Source organism: Plectropomus leopardus, chromosome 4 (genome assembly GCF_026936395.1).
Source record: "Plectropomus leopardus strain MGB_pleo_1.0 chromosome 4, ASM2693639v1, whole genome shotgun sequence".
NCBI classification, from domain to species: Eukaryota; Metazoa; Chordata; class Actinopteri; order Perciformes; family Serranidae; genus Plectropomus; species Plectropomus leopardus.
The window spans coordinates 8,628,963-8,648,593 of record NC_142179.1 but is presented as its reverse complement, the minus strand read 5'-3'; the positions used below and the strand labels follow the sequence as shown (position 1 = coordinate 8,648,593).

The 19,631-nt window shown below is 38.2% G+C and overlaps 1 protein-coding gene across 1 annotated transcript; it reads right to left on the bottom strand.

Annotated features, from left to right (window-relative positions):
- Positions 1-455: 455 nt before the first annotated feature.
- Positions 456-18,835, bottom strand: LOC121944708 (uncharacterized). Its single transcript, XM_088076485.1, has 8 exons — positions 18,429-18,835; positions 14,811-14,968; positions 12,045-12,228; positions 6,900-7,043; positions 6,370-6,503; positions 3,258-3,469; positions 1,346-1,452; positions 456-593 (listed from the first exon to the last, which is right to left on the bottom strand). Exons 2-8 carry the CDS (start codon positions 14,887-14,889, stop codon positions 536-538), a joined length of 918 nt encoding a protein of 305 aa, XP_087932611.1. The 5' UTR covers positions 14,890-14,968; positions 18,429-18,835; the 3' UTR covers positions 456-535.
- Positions 18,836-19,631: the final 796 nt, after the last annotated feature.

Genomic DNA, 19,631 nt, shown 5'->3' with positions numbered 1-19,631 from the left:
AGAGACCACCCAAGCCAAGGACTGATGCCGTATTGTCACTCACTGTGTTATGTTCAACACTGCAATGTTTTTGTCTAACATAAAGATTTAGAGCTAGACTGAACAATTGGTGAGGCCAATAAAACATCCGTTATTAGTTGGGCTATAACTGCGGTAGTGCCAAATCAAAATATTTCATTGATCTGTTTTAGAGGGAAAAAAAATCCAACCCGAAATGTATTTGCCAGCTGACTCATCTCTATAAAAAAGGGTCTGTTTTGTAATCTAGAGACATAAAAAGACCCATAACTTTAATGGTAACCCAGTAGCCTACAATGCGCTTTAATTTAATGCACAAAGTCATTTTGTAACAGCATCCGCCAGCTTTGACTAATGCGGCGATGTCTCATTTTGAAGTGAACTCTTCAATTATTCAGTCATTATGCTGCCTTACTTGAAGCATATCACAATGTGTCCCGGAGCCTGGCGTTCATCCATTAGGCTGTTTCTCTCTAACACCTCTGTCCTGTTCACATAATACGAGCACTGTGGAGTCTCAGCACAGCACAGCCACTCTGCCTCCTGGATGCTTGCTCTTCATGCTTCCAAAGTGTCTAAAAACAGATGGAGAGGGAAACAGTCAGACTCAGACGATGAAGCACTCAGAATTCAGCGAGCAGCCTGGAGGCATATATACGATATAGGAGCCTTACATGAGCCCGGTGCATGAATCACAAAGTGACTGTGTATTTGTCAGGCTGTAAGCAGCAGACTTTCTTGATGTAAAGTATTTTTATCCTGAGCTTAAAATTTGACAGCTGTATATCCTAATGACGAGATCATTGGAAAAATTAATTCATGAAATGTTACATTTAAATGTTAATGAAAAGATGTAATTATTTTGGATGATAAGGCTATTCACTGTTTTTCTGAAGTCTGCATCGCACTGCACCCTGTGAAGCTTTACACTAAGTACTATTGTAAATAATTCAAACTTTTTACTGCTCAGAAGTGAATGATCTGATCATACATACATTTATTTATGTCATCCAGTTCACTCAACTTTAGTAACCCTTCCATGTTGTTAAAAACAGAGATTCTAATGTTTCAACATAAAGTCTCGATACATGCAAAATACTGTTTGTTTTGTACACTGTATTTAAAGCTCCCAGAATCCCTGTTGTGTTGCGTGGCTTTTATGCTTTCTGCAAACCCCATTAACAAACAAATATTTTAAAGCTCAGGGCATTATTTGAAAGATGAGTAATCTCTTGGCAGCCAAGTAAAAAGAAAAAACAACCAAAAACGTCACAGCAGAAAGAACTAAGCAGTATGAAGGATGCCACTGCATTGTTTTTCCTCTTACCTCCATGTGTTGGTGTCATGACAGTAAGCTTCTATTGTTTTCAGATTGGTGACACCGTCAGAGCCTCCCACAGCCAGCAAGGCACCATTGAAGACGACAAGGGACATCTGACGCATAATACACAAGAGTGAGCATAACAGAGTTACATGCAAATACAGCAACAATTGAGTTGAAATGAAAAAGATCTGGCATGCACTTTGGCTACTTTATTTCAATACTGCAAACCAGCAATAGACCAGGGGGTTTCCGTAGCAATACACACAAAACATACACACGAAAAATGTTATCAAGACACCTTTAAGTCTCAATAGTGACATAACTCTATGGAAAGTATTGTTGGTCCACCAATTTGGTCTGGACTGGAGCTCATCAGCGACTGGGCTGATTGCCATGTTTTGGAGATCCCCTGACGCTTCATTCAGTGCCGACAGCAGGTCAGTGTTTTCAATTATCTTGTGAAAAATCTAGATGGATTGGAACAAAATTGCCTCCATGAGATTGACATTGGTTCTGTTTGAAATGTCTTGACATCTATTGGATAGATTGCAATGAACTTTGGCACAGATATGCATGTCCCGCTCAGGATGAAGTGTAATAACTTTGCCGAGGAGTAGCTTTGGTATTTTTCAACCTGGAGCCTATTTTCTCATGTTTTTGTGTCTGAGCATCGAATGGGAACTACATTTTTCAAGTAGTCCAACACTGAGCGAGGCGGCACCAGCGAGCTAGGCTGCACTGTGACACACAGCGCAGGGTGATGTCACTGTACAGCCACGAAAAGTGCTTGTTTTTGTTTAACCAGCAATAGTCAGAATTTCCATAGAGAAACCCACCAGACTCCATTCAAATAAAGAGTAGTTTTAGTATGTATAGAGCCAGCACATTTCACGTCTAACTGGATGAATTATGGGTTATTTAGCTAAACCAAAGATGCTGATTTTTCAAACAGTGGAAAGATGGACCAATACAGCTTTTGTGAGCTTTATTCTGTTTCTCTCGACTCTGAATAAGTGTGTTTTACAATGCTAAAACTACTATTTATTTAAATGAAGTCTGGTGTGTTCGGGGAAAGCAGTATTGAGACTGTTTCAGGTTAAACAAAAAGGATCTTACTCTCTAACAAAAAGGTCTATCTCTCTCGGGATCCTTCGCACAATGTTATCAGGCACTTCTAATATCAAAAACACTTTGTGGTTGAAAATTGATAATGCCAAATACCTTGAGTGGTTACATCGCAGCATGTTTCACTGCTGCCATGTATGGCGCTCTCACTCACTCATTCTCAAAACTGTTGTTCCCATTTTTCACTGAGACACAGGAACATAGAGAAATAGGGCCCAGGGTGAAAAATATCTAAGTAACCCTTTAATTGTTATCTAGCTCCATTATCTGGTCAAAACTGTTAATTGTTCAGTATTTTGGTTTATGACCAAACCATGACCAACTAGGGCAAAACTAATAGTATTTAAATACTCATACTCAGTATTCATACTCAGTCTCATTGTGCTTTGTGTTTGTTGGCGAATGCCAGAATGCATGCTGACATGCTAAACTAAGATGGTGAACCTGTTAAAATTATACCTGGCAATCCAACCACTGCATGCCAGAAAAAGCAAGTTGCTTCCCAAATTATTATATTTATGTGCAAAAAAATCTTTAAAAAAACAACAAAACAAAACAAACAAACAAAAAAAAAATAGTGTAAGACCCCCAAATAGTATTGAGACCTTGAATCTCTACTGAAATTTTTTAGGTAAACTGCTGAAGAAAATTGTGTCCTTTCCTCAGCCATATTAGTTGTATTACTTCTCACCATCTTTTCTGTGCTTAACATCTGAATGTAAAAATAAACTGGACTTAAAATCAGAGGGGAAGCCTGACATCTTTTGTGTTTGAGTGATCCATTACTCACATCAGCCCTCTTGCTCCTCATCCGTTTGACAGGAGTCCACCTCATGGTGTGCGGGTCAAACCTCTCAGCACCGCAGAGCTGCAGGTTGAGCTCGTCTTTGCCCCCGGCCACGTAGATGTGTCCCAGGTAAACGGTGCAGCCGGCGTTCTCCCTGGGACTCAGCATGTGGGCGCATATCGACCAGGTACCATCTACAGGGTTGTATTGCTCCACTGGGGGACATTTAAAGGATAGCAGGAGTCAAAAGAGGCCATATATACCATACAATATACACACTGTATGAGTAACACTACTTTATATTTATATACAAAAATGTCTCGGGTTCTTGCTCTAATGCAGTTCTAGATGTACATAAAAAGCTTAAAATGTCTGCAAGGAAGCAAGATATCGATGATGTGTATATAATTCCTATTTGTTTTGCAATGAAAGCCTATTTAAAACAAAAATAATGTAATGTAATTTTCAAACGTTTAGCAAAGACTGTGACCTTGATGGGAACCAAAAAAGGTTGTGGGAATTTTACTAACGTGCACTTCTCACAGACTGAAATAGTCAGTGACAAGTGGCAGCACAACATGACCCTTGTTTATCTTTGGCAAGGTCGGGGGGCTAAAGAATGTGTGTGTGTGTGTGTGTGAGAGAGAGAGAGAGATAGAGAGTGAACTGGGGTGACACGCAGAAAATTAAAGGTCAAGGTGATTATGTGCGACTTAAGTTCTGCCACACGTCACAAAGCTGTCAAAGAAAGCAGAGATTTTTTATCAAATAGTGGTGGGAACAAGTCAATTAACAAAATGCCCCTGAGCACAAAATACCAGTTACATATTTTTACCGTAGCATTCCCACATTAATAGGGCTCAGTATCACTTCTTTCATATTTAAATTTTTCATGAAAATTGTGCCTCTTTGTATGTTTTTTTTTATCAGCAGCAACAAATCACATTAACACATAAAACTGGCAGACAATTAAAAAAAATGTTTGTAATTAAAATTTAAATTATGTTTTCCAATTTGAATCAAAGAAGTGCTGAAACCGTAAGTCAGTTAATTATTTATTTGACAGAGGAAAATTAATCATGGCCAATTTTGATACTCAATTAATCATTTATCAATCTGAATTATTTCTACTACAGTACTAGTAACTTTTAGAAAAAAAAAACAATTCTGGTCATATTTGCTGAAAACATGACAACATACACACAAAGGTACTTGAAACATTTAGTCTCAGAAAAAAAATCCCCTGCCCGCTATATCCTCTAATCTACTGGAAGTCAAGAAAAAGAGCCGAGTCATGCAGCTGTCAGTCATGTCAATCACTGCTCGTGAACTGCGTTCATACTGTCAAACCAGGCAGCTCTGATCAAATATAAGTCAAGTTTCTGATACTGCATTGTCTTTTTCTTGCCTCAAATGTTTTCTGAAAACATATTTTAGTGTACTGTTTAGCTGTGACATCAGAATGTTTCCTTCAGCCGGTGAGGAAATCTTTGTCTCGGCCTGATTGTTGTCAACACGGCGGCCAGTTCACAAACTTTCTCATTTTACAGCTCGACAGTATACTAAAATATATTTTTGAAGAAAACACTTTTTGCTGGAGGGGACGCCAAATATTGGAGACTGTGTGGGTTTCAGGAGGCCAATCATTGGCATGTAATTTGGGAGTGTGCAGTTATTAGGCCTTTGTGGGCAGAATTTCACAAAGCACTTAGAAGCATACTTAACACTGCCTTTGCAGTTTTCCACATTATTTTTAGGATGTGCTGATTTTCAGGCAATGATGAATATATGTTTGGTATTTTGATATCAGCTTGCTGCTTGCTAGTTACTTCATAAACCTCCCACAATACAGGAATAGATAGATATAATGAATTACATTTATATTATAGAAAACATTTTTTTTTTCTCTTAATCTTTAAAAAATGTGTTCATTGAGCTCTGGACCAAGTGGGTGAAATATACAAAACCCTTACAGCCAGATTTTATGTTGGTATTGGATATATGATCCTATCATCTTGTTTATTCCAGCAAAACACACTGAAAGCTCAAATTCCCCCCTGACATAGTTTTAATAACCTGTATGTGTACATTATATCTCTCCAAAATTTTACTAAGTTCCAAATTTTGGAAAAAAAAAAAATGTCAGAGGAAATAAAACTGTGTTTGCCCTATGTTTTTGTAAAATTAACAACAACAAAAAAAATAGTTTAACAAAAGTTTGGAAAAACACAATACAGTGACAGAGTCTTGATTCATAATTGATGAGCTTTGCCTTGTTTGACAGTTTGACTGCAGTTCATGAGTCGTGTTTGACATATTTGACAGCTGCTCTCTGAAAATGGCCTGTGATTGGACAAAGTCTTGTCACAACTCCAAAGCCTAAAAAGAGCATAGCTGTGGTGCAATGGTCTAGTTTTCTCTCAGACGACTTGAGTTACAGTATGCTCAAATTTATCATGGGATTTTTGCACAACGACACTAAAATAAACATCATTTATTAGAGCAAGAATGGCAGATATCTGTTGGTGTCAGCTTCTTCAAAGTGACTTTTTGCTGGTTTATTCTGTTTTATATTGTATTTTTAATAATTTTGACAAAGTTTAGCTTATATTTGAACTTCAACTATTTATTTATTTAAAATTTTATTGGGTATATTGTTTTATTATTTCTAACATTTTTATCTATCATTGATTGTGCTTTATCCTTTCATTAACCTATATCTAGTATTTAGAGTATTTTATATATTTATTGTTACTATAATATTTATGTGTTATCTTTTAATCTATAGGTTTTATCCTGTGTTTCCTTTCTCATGGTAGCATTTACTCAGTTCCTGGTTTTCATGAGTACTCGTATTTTAGTTCTTTAATTAACTACGAAGTCTTGCTTTTTTACCCATGTGCCTGTGCACTTGTGTATGTGTGTGCGTGTGTGTGTGTGTGTGTGTGTGTGTGTGAGGGGGGTGTTATATTGCATATTGGTTATACTGCATAAAGCACTTTGTGTTACTGTTTTGCTTACATGAAAATTGCTACACAAATAAATTCTGATTAACTGATTGATAAGTGGCTAACATTTGACGTGAGTGTCTCTTATTTGCATCCTCGTCTCTCACCTGAGTTAAGAGCCATATCGCCATCGTTCCCTCCGATCACATACAAGTGCCCCTCCAGCACAGCCGCCACAGCTCCGGTGCGTCTGGTCAGCATGGCTGTCTGCTTGCTCCAGGTGTTCATTTTTGGATCATACCTGAATTAATGACACAAAGTTGGCGAGACTAATTTAACAAATGGCCTGTCAGTCATTCATGCTTCTGCATAACTCAGATGAATCATGGCTTTGTTCGTTTCTCTGAGTCAGCCACTTCAGATTGCTTGAAAGTAATGTGAGATGTCAGGTTGTTAAAATCATTATTAATTTTGCTCTATGATGTATAAGTCAGACACAGCCTAAGTTTGTCTTACATGGAAAAAAAGAACACGTTTTACCTGCAAAAACCAAAGAGAAACCTTTAGACTGCAGGATTTTATGGTGGTAATAATGAATAGTGGTCCCTTTTAATGTTGTGGAGATGTCCCATTTGTTATTAAGAGGGTTAATTCCATGATAAGACATTGACCTTTTGTAGCACTCATGCTGCAGTACCTCTCCACAGTATTTATGGCAGTGATGCCGTCGTGTCCTCCAATAGCATACAGGTATCCGTCCATCTCCACCAGACACACTCCGCTGCGGGGGCTGCTCAAGGGTGCTACATCTGTACTCCAGCTGTCCGTGTCTGGGTTATACCTGCCATGACGGAGGTGAAGGAACGGTTATGTCAAAGTCAAATCAGGTGCTGCTAATAACAACCAACACAGGCACAAGCTTTCATGGAATATTTTTTGTTTTGTATGCTTGCTGTGCTTTTGAGAAACACATTCACACTGAGAGAAAGTATTTGAGCTGTGTGGGCATCTGTGCAAACATCTGCCGGCGTTTCCTCTCCACTGGAAGGCTGTTAAAAAAAAGTTTTTTCTCTCCATTCAAGGCCATTAGTTGAAAACCCACATCCCACAAAACAACGCTTCTAACTGGCAGTTTATTTTGCTTGAGTGGGATGTCGGCAATTCCCCAGAAATATCAGCACTGTAACTGCCCGTCAGAGATTAGATGCACTCTGGTGACTAAAAATGAGAGCTAGCAGTTCAGGCCATTAACAGCTGATCAGTCTGGTGCAGGTCTTTCCCTGCTGGTTTGCAGCCAGCCAGCTGGGGATGATCCTTATGGGGTCAACTGGCTGCTGTTCAGCGAAGGAGTGTCTGTGGGAATTGGGAACAGAGCCAGCTCTTTGGAGACATCTGATAGAGTAGGAGGAGAGGAAATCAGGAAAAAAAAAGTGCAACAGGACAACAGTGTGTGCGTGTGGTTATTTTTTTCTGCCAATGGGAATTAAAACTTGGGTATTATGAAAAAATGAGGGAAATCAGGAAAAGTGAGGATTTTGGGTGGCCCAGTGCTCAGTAAGAAGAGGGCTTAGAGATAAAATTTGGGTTTCATGTTAATTTCCTCCTCAATGCTGGCCTCTGCTGTTCAGTGAAGTGAACAACAACAAATAAATGCATATCTTTTTTCCTTCATCATACATAGAACTGAATTTAGCATCAGACTTGTATTTTAGGTAAAAAGTAAACCAAAGGTTCAGTAAATTTCCTGAAGAGGACAGTGAGTGGAAGCCTTTTTGCATGAATGAACGCCTTCAAACAACCAAATCACAAAATCCGCCTACTCTCTTATTTCTAGATGCACAGATCGCCAGAGTGGTTGTTCCCTGACTTGCTCACTTTGTTCCATTCACTGACCTTAAGAAACTCCTGATGTTTTTTTTTTTTTTACTGAAGAGCACTTTTAAAATGAGAAGAACAGTGGAAGGGCAGGGGGTGAAGTACAGGGGAGCTGAGGGGAGATTGGCTTTGAGATATTTGTGGATCATGGTACATATTTGTAGGTTGTCTTCTGTGGGTTTTAACAAATAAAGTCCAATACAAATTGAACAGTAATTGCATTTTACATTTGTGGATTGTCCTCTACAGACCTGCAGCGGTAGGAACTGGACAAAAATCCTCAAACAAATAAAGAGAATTCACAAATGTCACATTGTCCACAAACCGACAGGATGCAGTCGCCAAATATGCAAAAACCTGTTTCACATTAAAAACATGGAACCAGAAATATGCAAATATGTGTTTGTTGAGGTGAAAATGTTTCCATTTGTAAAACCTTTAACAATTTCTATGAGATTAAAATACATGTTTAAAGAAGATGGATACATATTTGCACAAAATCAATCTGTGATGTCTCTACACAACAATTTAAAAATACATGTTATGTCGACAGTGAAATATTTGTGGATTATATTTGGAAATTGTTTTCTGTGAGTTACAACTAGTAAAGTCCAATAAAAACTTAAAATTTTGTGGTGGGCAAAACAAAGGAATATGCTATTTTTTCTCATTCAAGGTGACATTTAATTGGTGTAAACCGTGTAGAATATGTGTTGTCTTTTGTTTTTCTGTGTGTCTCACCACATTGTGTTGACTGATTGTCTTTAAAGTATTGCTATAGCGTAACTTTGCGTAGCGCTATAGCCAAAGACAAATTTCCCACAGGGGACAATATAGTTTAACTTGATCTTGATTTTTGCAATGCATTTAATAAAGGTATTTGCATACTTCCTATTCTTGCCATCACCATCAAGGCGAGGAGGCGCGATATCATAAACTTTCACTCGCTTTACTCAAAGATCAGAGAAAACCCCAAACTTTCTCAGTGCCAAATCACCGTTATTACCAAATCACCGTTATTCATTTCTCAGTTTTGTTGTCAGAATAAAATGAAAACAAAGAAGTTTAAATATGTAACACTCATACATTTGTGTGTATACTGTAGGCTGATGGCTATTTGATCTATTTGTGTCTTATTTCTGCCATCAAACTACAGTACGTCCCTCTGCAGAGGACACTGTGCCCTGCTTTAGTTGGCCATAATGTATCGCACTGTGATGTTTGATTCCAGTGTGGAGGTTTGATGTGGTCATTAAGTGCTGTCCATAGTGCTTTCATACAACAAGAACATGCTTGCAGCTATGAATGTTTCTTTGCAACAAGAGTCACAATCAGTGCTCTCTTTGAGGCACGTGAAAGCCCCCGCCCCCCGTGAAAAAAAGAGTGAGCTCCTTAAAAAGCTATGGCATAGTTTGCACACTGAGGAACTACACACTTGGGACTACCTACAGACCTGTGACAGTTAGGACTGATTGATTAGGGTTGGGTATGACAAAAAAAACAGAAAGTGATTTAGTGAGAAATGCACAGCACCAAATTACTGCCTTTATAGCAGCCTGTTTTCTGCAAATGATCCGTCTGTGCAACATACCTGCAGTTAAATTATGTTTACATAACACATTTTGGGTATAATGACATGCCTACCGAGTGATCTTTTCCTTATCTGTAATAACTCAATATGTTTCTGCCATCTATTTTCTATAGTGCTTCTGCTATCTTGGTTATACTCACATAGAGTTTTTTAATTTCAGTGAGGCTCATTTCCTGATTAAAGTAGAATTACCACCTCGCAGCTGTATGAGTCCATGCACCAGTCAAGTTGCACTTACAGTTTACATCCATATGTGTGAAAACATGCATGCGTCACACACCACATCTTTCCCCCGGCAGCAAAGAGGATTCATTCATTCATTCAGCACAGTATCAAGGTGGACACCCGACATTATTGTCACCGTATGCGTGTCTGATCAAATATCTCCTCCTCCTGAGTTATGACGATGAATAATGGCCAGACTTTTTGACAGACATTATGATGTCACAGTTAAACTGACCTTTGACCTTTTGGCAATATAAAATAATATCACTTTATTATTATATGCCATCAAACATTTGTTTAAAATGTTGTCCTGTGAGTGGATGGATTATTGATTTATAGCCAAAAACATGTTTTGTGAGGTCATTGTGACCTCGACCTTTGACCTTAGACCAACAAATCCCAGCAGTTCATTCTTGAGTCCAACTAGATGTTTGTGCAGAAGCTGAGGAATCTTCCTCAAGGCCTTTTTGAGATATTGTATTTATGAGAATGAGACGGATGCAAGGTTACAATGATCTTGATCATTTTATCCTTGAGTCCAAGTGAACATCTGTGCCAAAAGTCTGTGTAGGTTCTCAGTCATCCAGGTCATGACAACAAGTTCTGAAGAAGCCTTTAGGAGAAGAGGCGAAACGTCTTCAAGAAACCTCAACAAGTCCAGCTGCCACTTTAAAAGAAATCTCAGATTTGTTTGTGAGATATCGTGTTCCTGAGAATGACACTGATGCAAGTTCACAGTGGCCTTTAACTTTTGCCACCAAATTAATCAGTTTATCACTGAGTCAAAGTGGACGTTGATGCCAAATTTGACAAAAATTCCCTTAATATTGTCCCCACATAAATAAGAAGGATGAGGTCAATGTGACCTCTGACCACTAAAATATGATCAGTTCATTGTTGAGACCATCTTGATATTTGTGCCAAATTTGAAGAAATTACCTCAAGGCGTTATTGAGATATTGCATTCACAAGAGTAGGACAGAAAGATGGACAACTTGAAATCATAAGGCCTTCGGCCACAGCTATCGCCTGCACAGAGGCATAAATAAACATATATAAACAGACGGACAGAGATCTCTCTATGTATAGAAGCTCTGTACTTTGGGTCGTACCTTAAGTCATGTCTTGCCCGACACGGTCTCACACCACTGCACATCCACCACCCCAGTGTCAGCACCAAGGCCAAAAGTCTCTGACTGATAGCCCTTCGATATATCTCCACATGGCACCTACATTACATTTACACGACTTCATCCTCCACAGATCAACCTGGGAGGAGACCTCTGCACCACACCTGTCAGAGCCAGACAGCTTTAGCTTATTAAGATAGGACTGGTATCTCAAACTGTCACCGCAGCTGCAACTTGCTCTCACTTTCTCAAACTGTGATAACCGGTGAGAGGTAATGAAATGTCAGTTTGATTCACCTCATACCAGAAAATCGACGTAAACCAAAACTGTTTCAGTTACAGCCTGCAAGTCAGCAGTTTGATGCATCTAACGTGAACGTGAAAAAGTGTGACAAATAAACAAAATATCTTTCAATGATGAAACTTGGGAGAACATTTGTAGTTTGACATTGCCAGGTGAAAAACAATTGTCAAATTAACCCTTTAACACTCAGATCAACATTCTTTTTTCTTGTGCTGCATCCAGACACCTTTTACAAGCATTTTGCATCTTTGAAACCTGAGAAGATTGGTTTGATTTCTTTCAAAAACATGGTGAAAAACCTAATGAGCAACTTGGAAAGAAATGCCCTGCAAATTGCAAAAAAATAGTAAAAGATGATAAAAAAAATACTTGGAAATTTGGGGTATTATAATTATCAAATCAAAGAAATTAAGGAAAAATGTCTAGAAAACTATATTCATAATTATTTTAATCACATGTTTAAATATGTGATGCAGAAGAATATACAAGTTTAACATTTTCTTAAGGTCATTTTCCTGTTTGCTTTTAATTTTGTGCTAATTTTCAGGTGATTTTTTTTGTAACTTTTTACAAATTTCTTGCTTATTTTTTGGGCCAAATTGCTCATTGCCTTCTTCCCATGTTTTCAGAGAAATCAAGCCAATTTCCTCAAGTTTCAAAGGGCCACTGTGCACAAATTGTTAGTAAAAAACATTTAGCATCTGTGCTGTGTCTCACCTCTCCACACTGCTGTAACAGCGGACATTATCTTCCCCACCCACTGTGTAGATCTTGCCTTCCAGCGTGCCAACGGCCACTTTGCCACGACTGTTGACCATGCGTGCTGCTGTTCTCCACTCGTTGTACTCTGGACAAAAATGCTCTACCAAACAGGACGGGTCATCTGGGGTCCATCCCCCGACTGTCAAGACAAAACAGGGCACAAATAATTTCGTGACAGTCAAATCAAAGTCAAAACATCTGTGTCTCCTCTCTGTAGGAGCACCAGGCCTATCTTTATGGTGCTGCCGTAGAAGGAAAATAAATCTCCTCCTCTGCACCTGGATAAAAACAGAATCTTTAAACTGCAAAAATTGAAATGTCAATCAGCAACAGACACAAGCAAAAAAGATTTTTTTGAAAATGTGACAGTTAATGTTGCAGAACTTCCTCTTCTGGCTTTTTTTCAATCATATCTCACTTTTTTTAAAAAAAATTCTCTATATGCAGTAGAAGCAGTAAACAAATTTAGGCATGAATCCAATGCCTGTTTTGACTGGTTTCCATGGTGATCCTTGGCAGAAAGAGGTGCGATCGAGGAAATCGCCAAAGTGAACTCTAAATTATGAGTAATTTATAAGACTGCAAATGCACAGATGGGTGAGAAATTAAAGGGAAAAAAACAACATTAACTGTCTCAGTGAGGTGTCGTGCCACCATCAGCCTCCAGATTTAACTGATTGATTGACTTCTTTATTTTTGTGTCATGCACACAAACACTCTCATAAGTTTACAAGACACTTTAAATATCACTGCAGTAATCATTGCTGGGGGGGTGAACACTCAGGGCCCCGATGGTAGGGGGCTCCTTGAAAAGCCTCGATCGAAAAGTTTAGTTTTGTTAGCAATTTTTTATTGATAGGTAAATAGTGTCATACCTAAAATAAAATCGGCTGAATAAATCAGCTGAGAGACTAAACTATAAAAGAAATAGTGAAGGTACTATAAGGGGCCTCTCACCCTTTCAAGTTGCAAAATGGTTTTCCCCGCCCCTGCACTGGGATTCATCTCAAAACGCAGCTAGTGCCGAGTAAGTGACTAATTATGCTACTGAATCATTGACATACACTGTCATGTCTTTTCCCTTTAAAGGGAAATAATAATATTAATAATAATAATAATAATTATTTGTAGTTCAGTAGTCCCAAACAGCTTTCCCTTTCTCATATTAAATGATCAACAGCCTCCTCAGATATTATCAAGGCTGACTTTATTGGTGCAGTACGTAATCCTGTCATTGCTGAGCAGTTTAACGCTGGCAGCGTCTGCATGGAGGGAATGAACCGTTGTTCTGGAGACCCTGATGGTGGTGTTACTGATAATAACTTCCATTATTAACCGTGATGTCAATGATAATGGAGAACTCTGGCAGGAGACTGAAGCTGTTAGCTCGTCATTAAATATTAACAGAAGATCCTCTTTAGCACCTCTTTAACAGACTGGAGCAATTACAGTAAAAGGTGACCACATTCGTCTCTAGACAGCATGGTATCCATACAGAGACCACATGAGAACAAGATGTGACAGTGATGCATTCATTTAATGAGCATTGCATCCTTTTAAATCTACATGTTTACTTTGAAAATAAATAGGCCTTTTTTTGTACAGAAAATATTCCATTTAGCTGCCTCCGTTTCCTGGTATTGTGCATGCTGACTCACTGCACTGCATCGCTGGGACTTTTGAATAGAACAGAGCCATCGTTAATGTTATTAGTAACATTTACGCTTTTCCGAGCATGACTAAGTTGAATTGTGCTCCGAAAAGGGCCTGATCCCCAAAGATTTGTAGTGAATCAACTCAATGTTAAACCTTTTAGTCAAAGTGGTTTTATAAGAGGTACCATTGATGTTGGACTAATACAACATTTCTAAGGTCTAGTATATGCGTCTTAGGCGATCCAATCAAAAGTGGACAGCACCATGCCGGAGAAAATCATCAGTCATCCACGTCATGGTAATTCAAAGTGCTATGTTGTAGGAAACTGGACTCGAGGTTTTTTGAAAATATTTCACCTCTTTTCAGAGAGGCTTCTCTAGTTATGAAAATGAAGACGAACTGATGGGATGGGAGGCAATGAGGAACTTAAAAAATTACCCAAAATTAGCAATAAATTAGTAAAAGGTTGCAAGAGAAATTAACCTGAAATCAGCCAAAAATGAAAAGAAAAGTTAAAGTGCTAAAATAAAATGATAAACATAAATAATACTTATAATAAATTCATATTAATAACAATTTCAATATACATTTAGTTTTCTTTTTTCTTAGACTTTTCATGCCAAGTTACAGATTGCCTTTATTGCCATGTTTCTGAACGAAATCAAATCAATTTGCTCAGTGTTTTAAAGGTTTAAATGCATGTAAAAGGCATCTGAAAGCAGCACAAGTGTTGATGATGCTGATTGAGGTGTCAAATAATTCATACCAGGTGTAAACAGGCTCTAAGAGATACACTGAATTAAGAAAAAGGTTCCCATAATGTGTCACTTTTTGTAAACTGCCCCTGCTTTCTAAATGTCAACTTCAAGCTCCACTAAGACTTCATACTATTTCTAAAGAATACTCCTTATAATCATCTCTCACGATGCTGCAATAGAAACTTTGTTATTTTTCTGCTGACTTTTTCCATACAGAGCAGAGAACTAGAAAAGATCAAACCTCACTTGAAAGTAAAAGTTCAGTAAAATCTACTTTTCGGGATGTTCACCAAATGCAGCAACTGACCCACAAACATCATGTCACTGAGGACATCTTTGGGGGGAAGTCTGCTGAGCTGTCTGCGAAGGGAGAGGGGGGATGACATGTGGCGACGGCGGCGTGGGGACCCTCCTTTGCTGTCTTTGATCAGTATGTGGCGGGGCTCGGGTTCCTGCAGGGCCGCCCTGAAACACACAGTGATGAAGTATACATGAACAAAGTGCAGTGATTATGAGGTTAAAACTTACTTTGAAACCTGATTAACTTGGCTAAATTTCTTTCAAAAACACGGGAGGAAGGCAAAGAATAATTTAAGAGGGAATGACAAAAAAAAACTTAGCAAGACATTATTTAAAAAAAACCAAACAAACAAACAAAAAAAGAAATTACCGGATAATTAACACCAAAAAAGAAAGACAGACAGAAAAACAAAACAAAAACAAAAACAGGGAAATTACCTGAAAAAAGTAAAAAAATAATAACTATTTTGTAATGTAATTTTAATATATAATTATGATGATTATATGTGTAGTTTTCAAGACTTTTCCCCCTAGCTTTTAAAGAACATTTTTCTAAATCTACTAAATCTTGCAATTTGCGGGACATTTTTAGTCAAGTTGTGCATTGCCATTTTCCCATGTTTTAAAGAAAGAAATCAGATGAATTTATCCCGGGTTCAAAGGGTTAAGCATATTTACTGATATAACTCTTTTTAAATCATAATTTATTTATCATATTAATTATAAAAATAACACAAATGTTACATCGTGAAATTCTGATTACTGTAAAAGTATGTGCGGTACAGTCATGATGTCACCTCACACCGTTTCCTGCAAATGCTAATTATACTGAAGCAGTAACACAAACAATGATACATTCATTTAAATGATGCAAAGCATGCTTCAAAGTCACCTTTGCACCTCTTTAATGTGCCAGCAGAGGCTTTTAATCAGGTTTAGTAATCTTACCCTTGTTCATTGTACACCCCCATGTTTTATCTCCTCCGCTCTGAGCTCAGTGTCCGCAGTCAAGATTTGTGTTTGTGCCTCACAGCAGCACCTTGGTGTCAGTCGGGTCTTTGGCCTCCTGTGCTTTACCAGTACACGCCGCCCTCTTCCCTGCACTCTGTCCTTAAACTACTGTCTGTTACAGGTTTCCGCTCTGAGGGACATTGTACCTGAGGTAAAAAATCCCCTCCCCTTAGCAACACCGCAACCAACCCCCACGCAACTTCCCCGAGTGATTCATCCCCGCAGCCTGAAACCTAAGACTCCTCGCACACACCCTGGTTCCAGCTTCCTTTGACAACTGTCATGCTGAAGGAATCCTTGACATGTACTTTATTTTAGGTTCAGACAGGCTCCATCAGTGTCCTGGAAGTTACTGTGTCACTGGTGTGAGTTTGGACCAGGAGCAGGCAACCATGGAGGGTCAATGGATGGAAGTTTTCCTTACAGTAACAGCACAATAATCTTGTGCTTGTTACTGAATACTTAACCAAGTAGAAACCTCACGGGCTGAATAATGAGGCCAATGAGGAGGTGTCAAAAATGACCTTTCTTTCAATGGTCACCAAGAGAGAGTCAATTGCCATGGACATGTACTTTACAGTAGAAAAACATTAACCGTGTTTACAGCCTGGCACAAAAAAACAGTTTTGAGCATAGTTTTCAGGACGGAGATACATGGGTATATTTAAAAGTACATTTTTCTGCCTCCAGTTAAAAAAACAGATTTACATCCACAACCAACGTTTGCAGTTCTCAGTCATCTTTGCCAAGAGGCAAATCCAGTTGCAGAAATCCTGCACAGAACTGGTGTTCGCAGGGACATCTCTAGGATTTAAAGCACTCAGGCCTCAGGACAGACCTCTGTTAGCAGGTCCAGGTTATCCTCTCCTGGAACTTTTTTCCTAAACATGCTCTTCTTATGCTTATCTGTGCACTCTTACACACTTATTACATTCAAAATACAAAAAGCAAGAACAAAACAAAACTGTGAATCAGTTCCTGTAATGTGGAGTACAAAGTGTTTGGTGGGCACCCTCTCTGTAAACTGCTGCAGTGGCTTTTCCTTCTATTAAATTCTGAATGCACCATCAGTGTTGACAGAAGCATCAGTCTCCACCGTTTCGCCAAAGCGCTGCAGATATCTGTTACTGTCTGAAAGAAAACCTGTCATCTCTCGCCTGCAAAATCTCTCACCCATTCCATCAATTCTTCGCGTGACTACCTTTGCTGCAGGACGCCGATATTTATAACAGTGTCCAGCGGAAACGCCTCAGATGGTATAGTGAATCATCTCATGTAGGTCAGGGAAGATAGGTCAAATGCAAATTCTATGTAGTCACTGCTGTTCTGTTGTCAGTAAACAACTTCTATAAGACTGACTAAGAAATCGTGTTTGACTCGTTAAACTGATGATTCAGATAGAGAGATAGATAGATTGATAGATAGAATTGTAGCCAGTGGTGGTACTTTTACTCAGTACTTATACTTCATCAAATTTCAGATGGATATTATTTGTTGTTGCCTTATTTTATTTCACCATATATTTTTAAATTTCATGACATTTAAGACCTAAAGCTGCCAGTTTTACTTTTCAGTCGAATAATTCAAAATCAAAACACATGATCAGTTTATAAAATATGATGCATTTTAATCATTTAAAACGATAGTGTATAAAGCAGTTAACATGATTTTTTCTTGACCATCTACATACAACATTATGTAAAGTGACATAATGGAGTATTATTACTTTAACTTGAGTTAATTATTTGATTTTTTTAAAAAATCTTTTTTAAAGTCACATTTCAGACTTTAGACTTTACTTGGTTACTGGGTTTTGAGGTTCAATCTTAACCTCTAAATTAAAACAACAAAACAACAACAAAAAACAATATTTATTTAAAATCACAGTTACATTTTTTATTTTTTTTAACTGAACTTTTTTGAGAATTTGACCTGGTTCCTGGATTCTGAAACCATTTCATCCTGTACCTTCGTTTATTTTCAGACTTTAAAAAAACCCAAAGGCTTTTATAAAAACACAATTAAGGTTAATTTCCCTTAACTTGTTTTTGGAGATTTTGACTCGTTTCATGGATTTTGACACATTTTTACCCTTGATCGCCATTTTGTCTTCAAACTTAAAAGAAAGAAAAGTCTTTTTTTGGAATTTTCTGATTGACTGAAGTGAATTGATTTTGTTTTTTGAGATTTTGACTTGGGTCCTGGATTCTGACAAGATTGTACCATTTATCTCTTTTTTTTGGTCAAACTCAAAGGTTTAAAAGCAAGCAGACTTGGATATGACCTAGATAAAAGAAAACATTGAAAAGATTTTTCTTTTTTTAAGTCTTTGAGACTTTAAACTTTTTGACTTTTTTTTTTTTTTTTTTTTTTAGATTTTGACTTGGTTTTTTGGATTTTGACACCCTCACCTTCACCCTTTATCTTCATTTCTTCAAAGGAATATTGCTTGTTATGTTAGGTCTGGTACTATTACAAACATGTTTCACTTTTTCTGTCCAAATCTTGAGTGCGACACTTTGCAGGAGTAGCAGAAGTAAATTTGTACACAGACAGATAGTTCTAAACTTTGTTTGACAGAGAGATAGACGGGTAGATGAAGAGACAGACACACCAGGTGAAGCAGCTGCTGCACTCCTGTCGACGAGGCCTTCAGAGTTAATCCAACAAGAGATGATTTCCAAGTATAAAGACAATAGATCCCTCTAATTATGATGATATTAGGAGCTGAGACTTCCCCAGAGGCCCTGCTGAGATGATTAAAGTTTCCTCCTCTGAAATGTCCTGAACATACTTCCCTCAGGATCTCCGCTGAGACCTGAACGCTCGGCTGGCAGAAATCGTTTTGCCAATTTGTGACCTTGGCAGCTCTGTCGCTCCCGCCTGCCTGGAGCCTCTCGAGCCATTCAGCTGTAAAATCCCAAATTTTTAGGAGGTCAAGGGTTTATTTAGGTCTGTGAGGATAAAAAAAAGTGCTGACAGGCTGCTTTCTGGGCCGTAAACAGCTCCTCACGTAAAGTGTCTGCATTTTTTTCCTTGACCTGTATCCACCTGGAAAAAATAAAATGGAAAAATATCAGTGGATTACTTGATACATTTGTTGTCAAAACCTGCTGCAGTCGAGAGAAATCATGATGACTGATGGTGAACATCTGATCATAAATCACAGTCCGATCTCCACCTGTATAACAACTCTAATATAAAATGCAGCCACCTTCCCAATAAAACAGTCTTGACTCAGACACACAAATAAGTAATGGAAGCTGTCATGAATCAGGCATAATTTGGACAGGTACAGATGGCATTTAAAATGAGGAGCTGTGTGGAAAAAGAAGTAGAAGTCGTTATTCTAAAAGCAATGCATCACCTCAAAGTGACAAAGTAGATATGGAGGGCAAAACTGTTCATTATGCGCGGCAGCCAGAGGAAAGTAACTGATGGACATTTTACAGAAGAACAGGTGGTGAGAGTTTTTTCTGCTATCTTGTCAGTATCTATGTCATGGCAGTGATGAGAGGAAGTCTCAGGGAACACATGCTCCTTTAAAGAACTCCAACATGTTTGCAGTCTTACTCAGACTCTAATAAGAGCATCCATATCAATTTCATCCTTTCACCGTCGGTACAAAGTATCTCCTGGAAGCAAAGGAAACAGTTTACCAGCATCACAATAGCTGTCTTTTTCATTTGTGTGTGTTTTTTAGGAACAAAGGATGAGATGTTATTTTAACTTTTTGAAACCTGGATAGGGTTAACTTTTCTTGCCCTGCATTCTGGCGTATTTAAGAAGTATTTAAACCTTTGAGTCCCATGAAAAC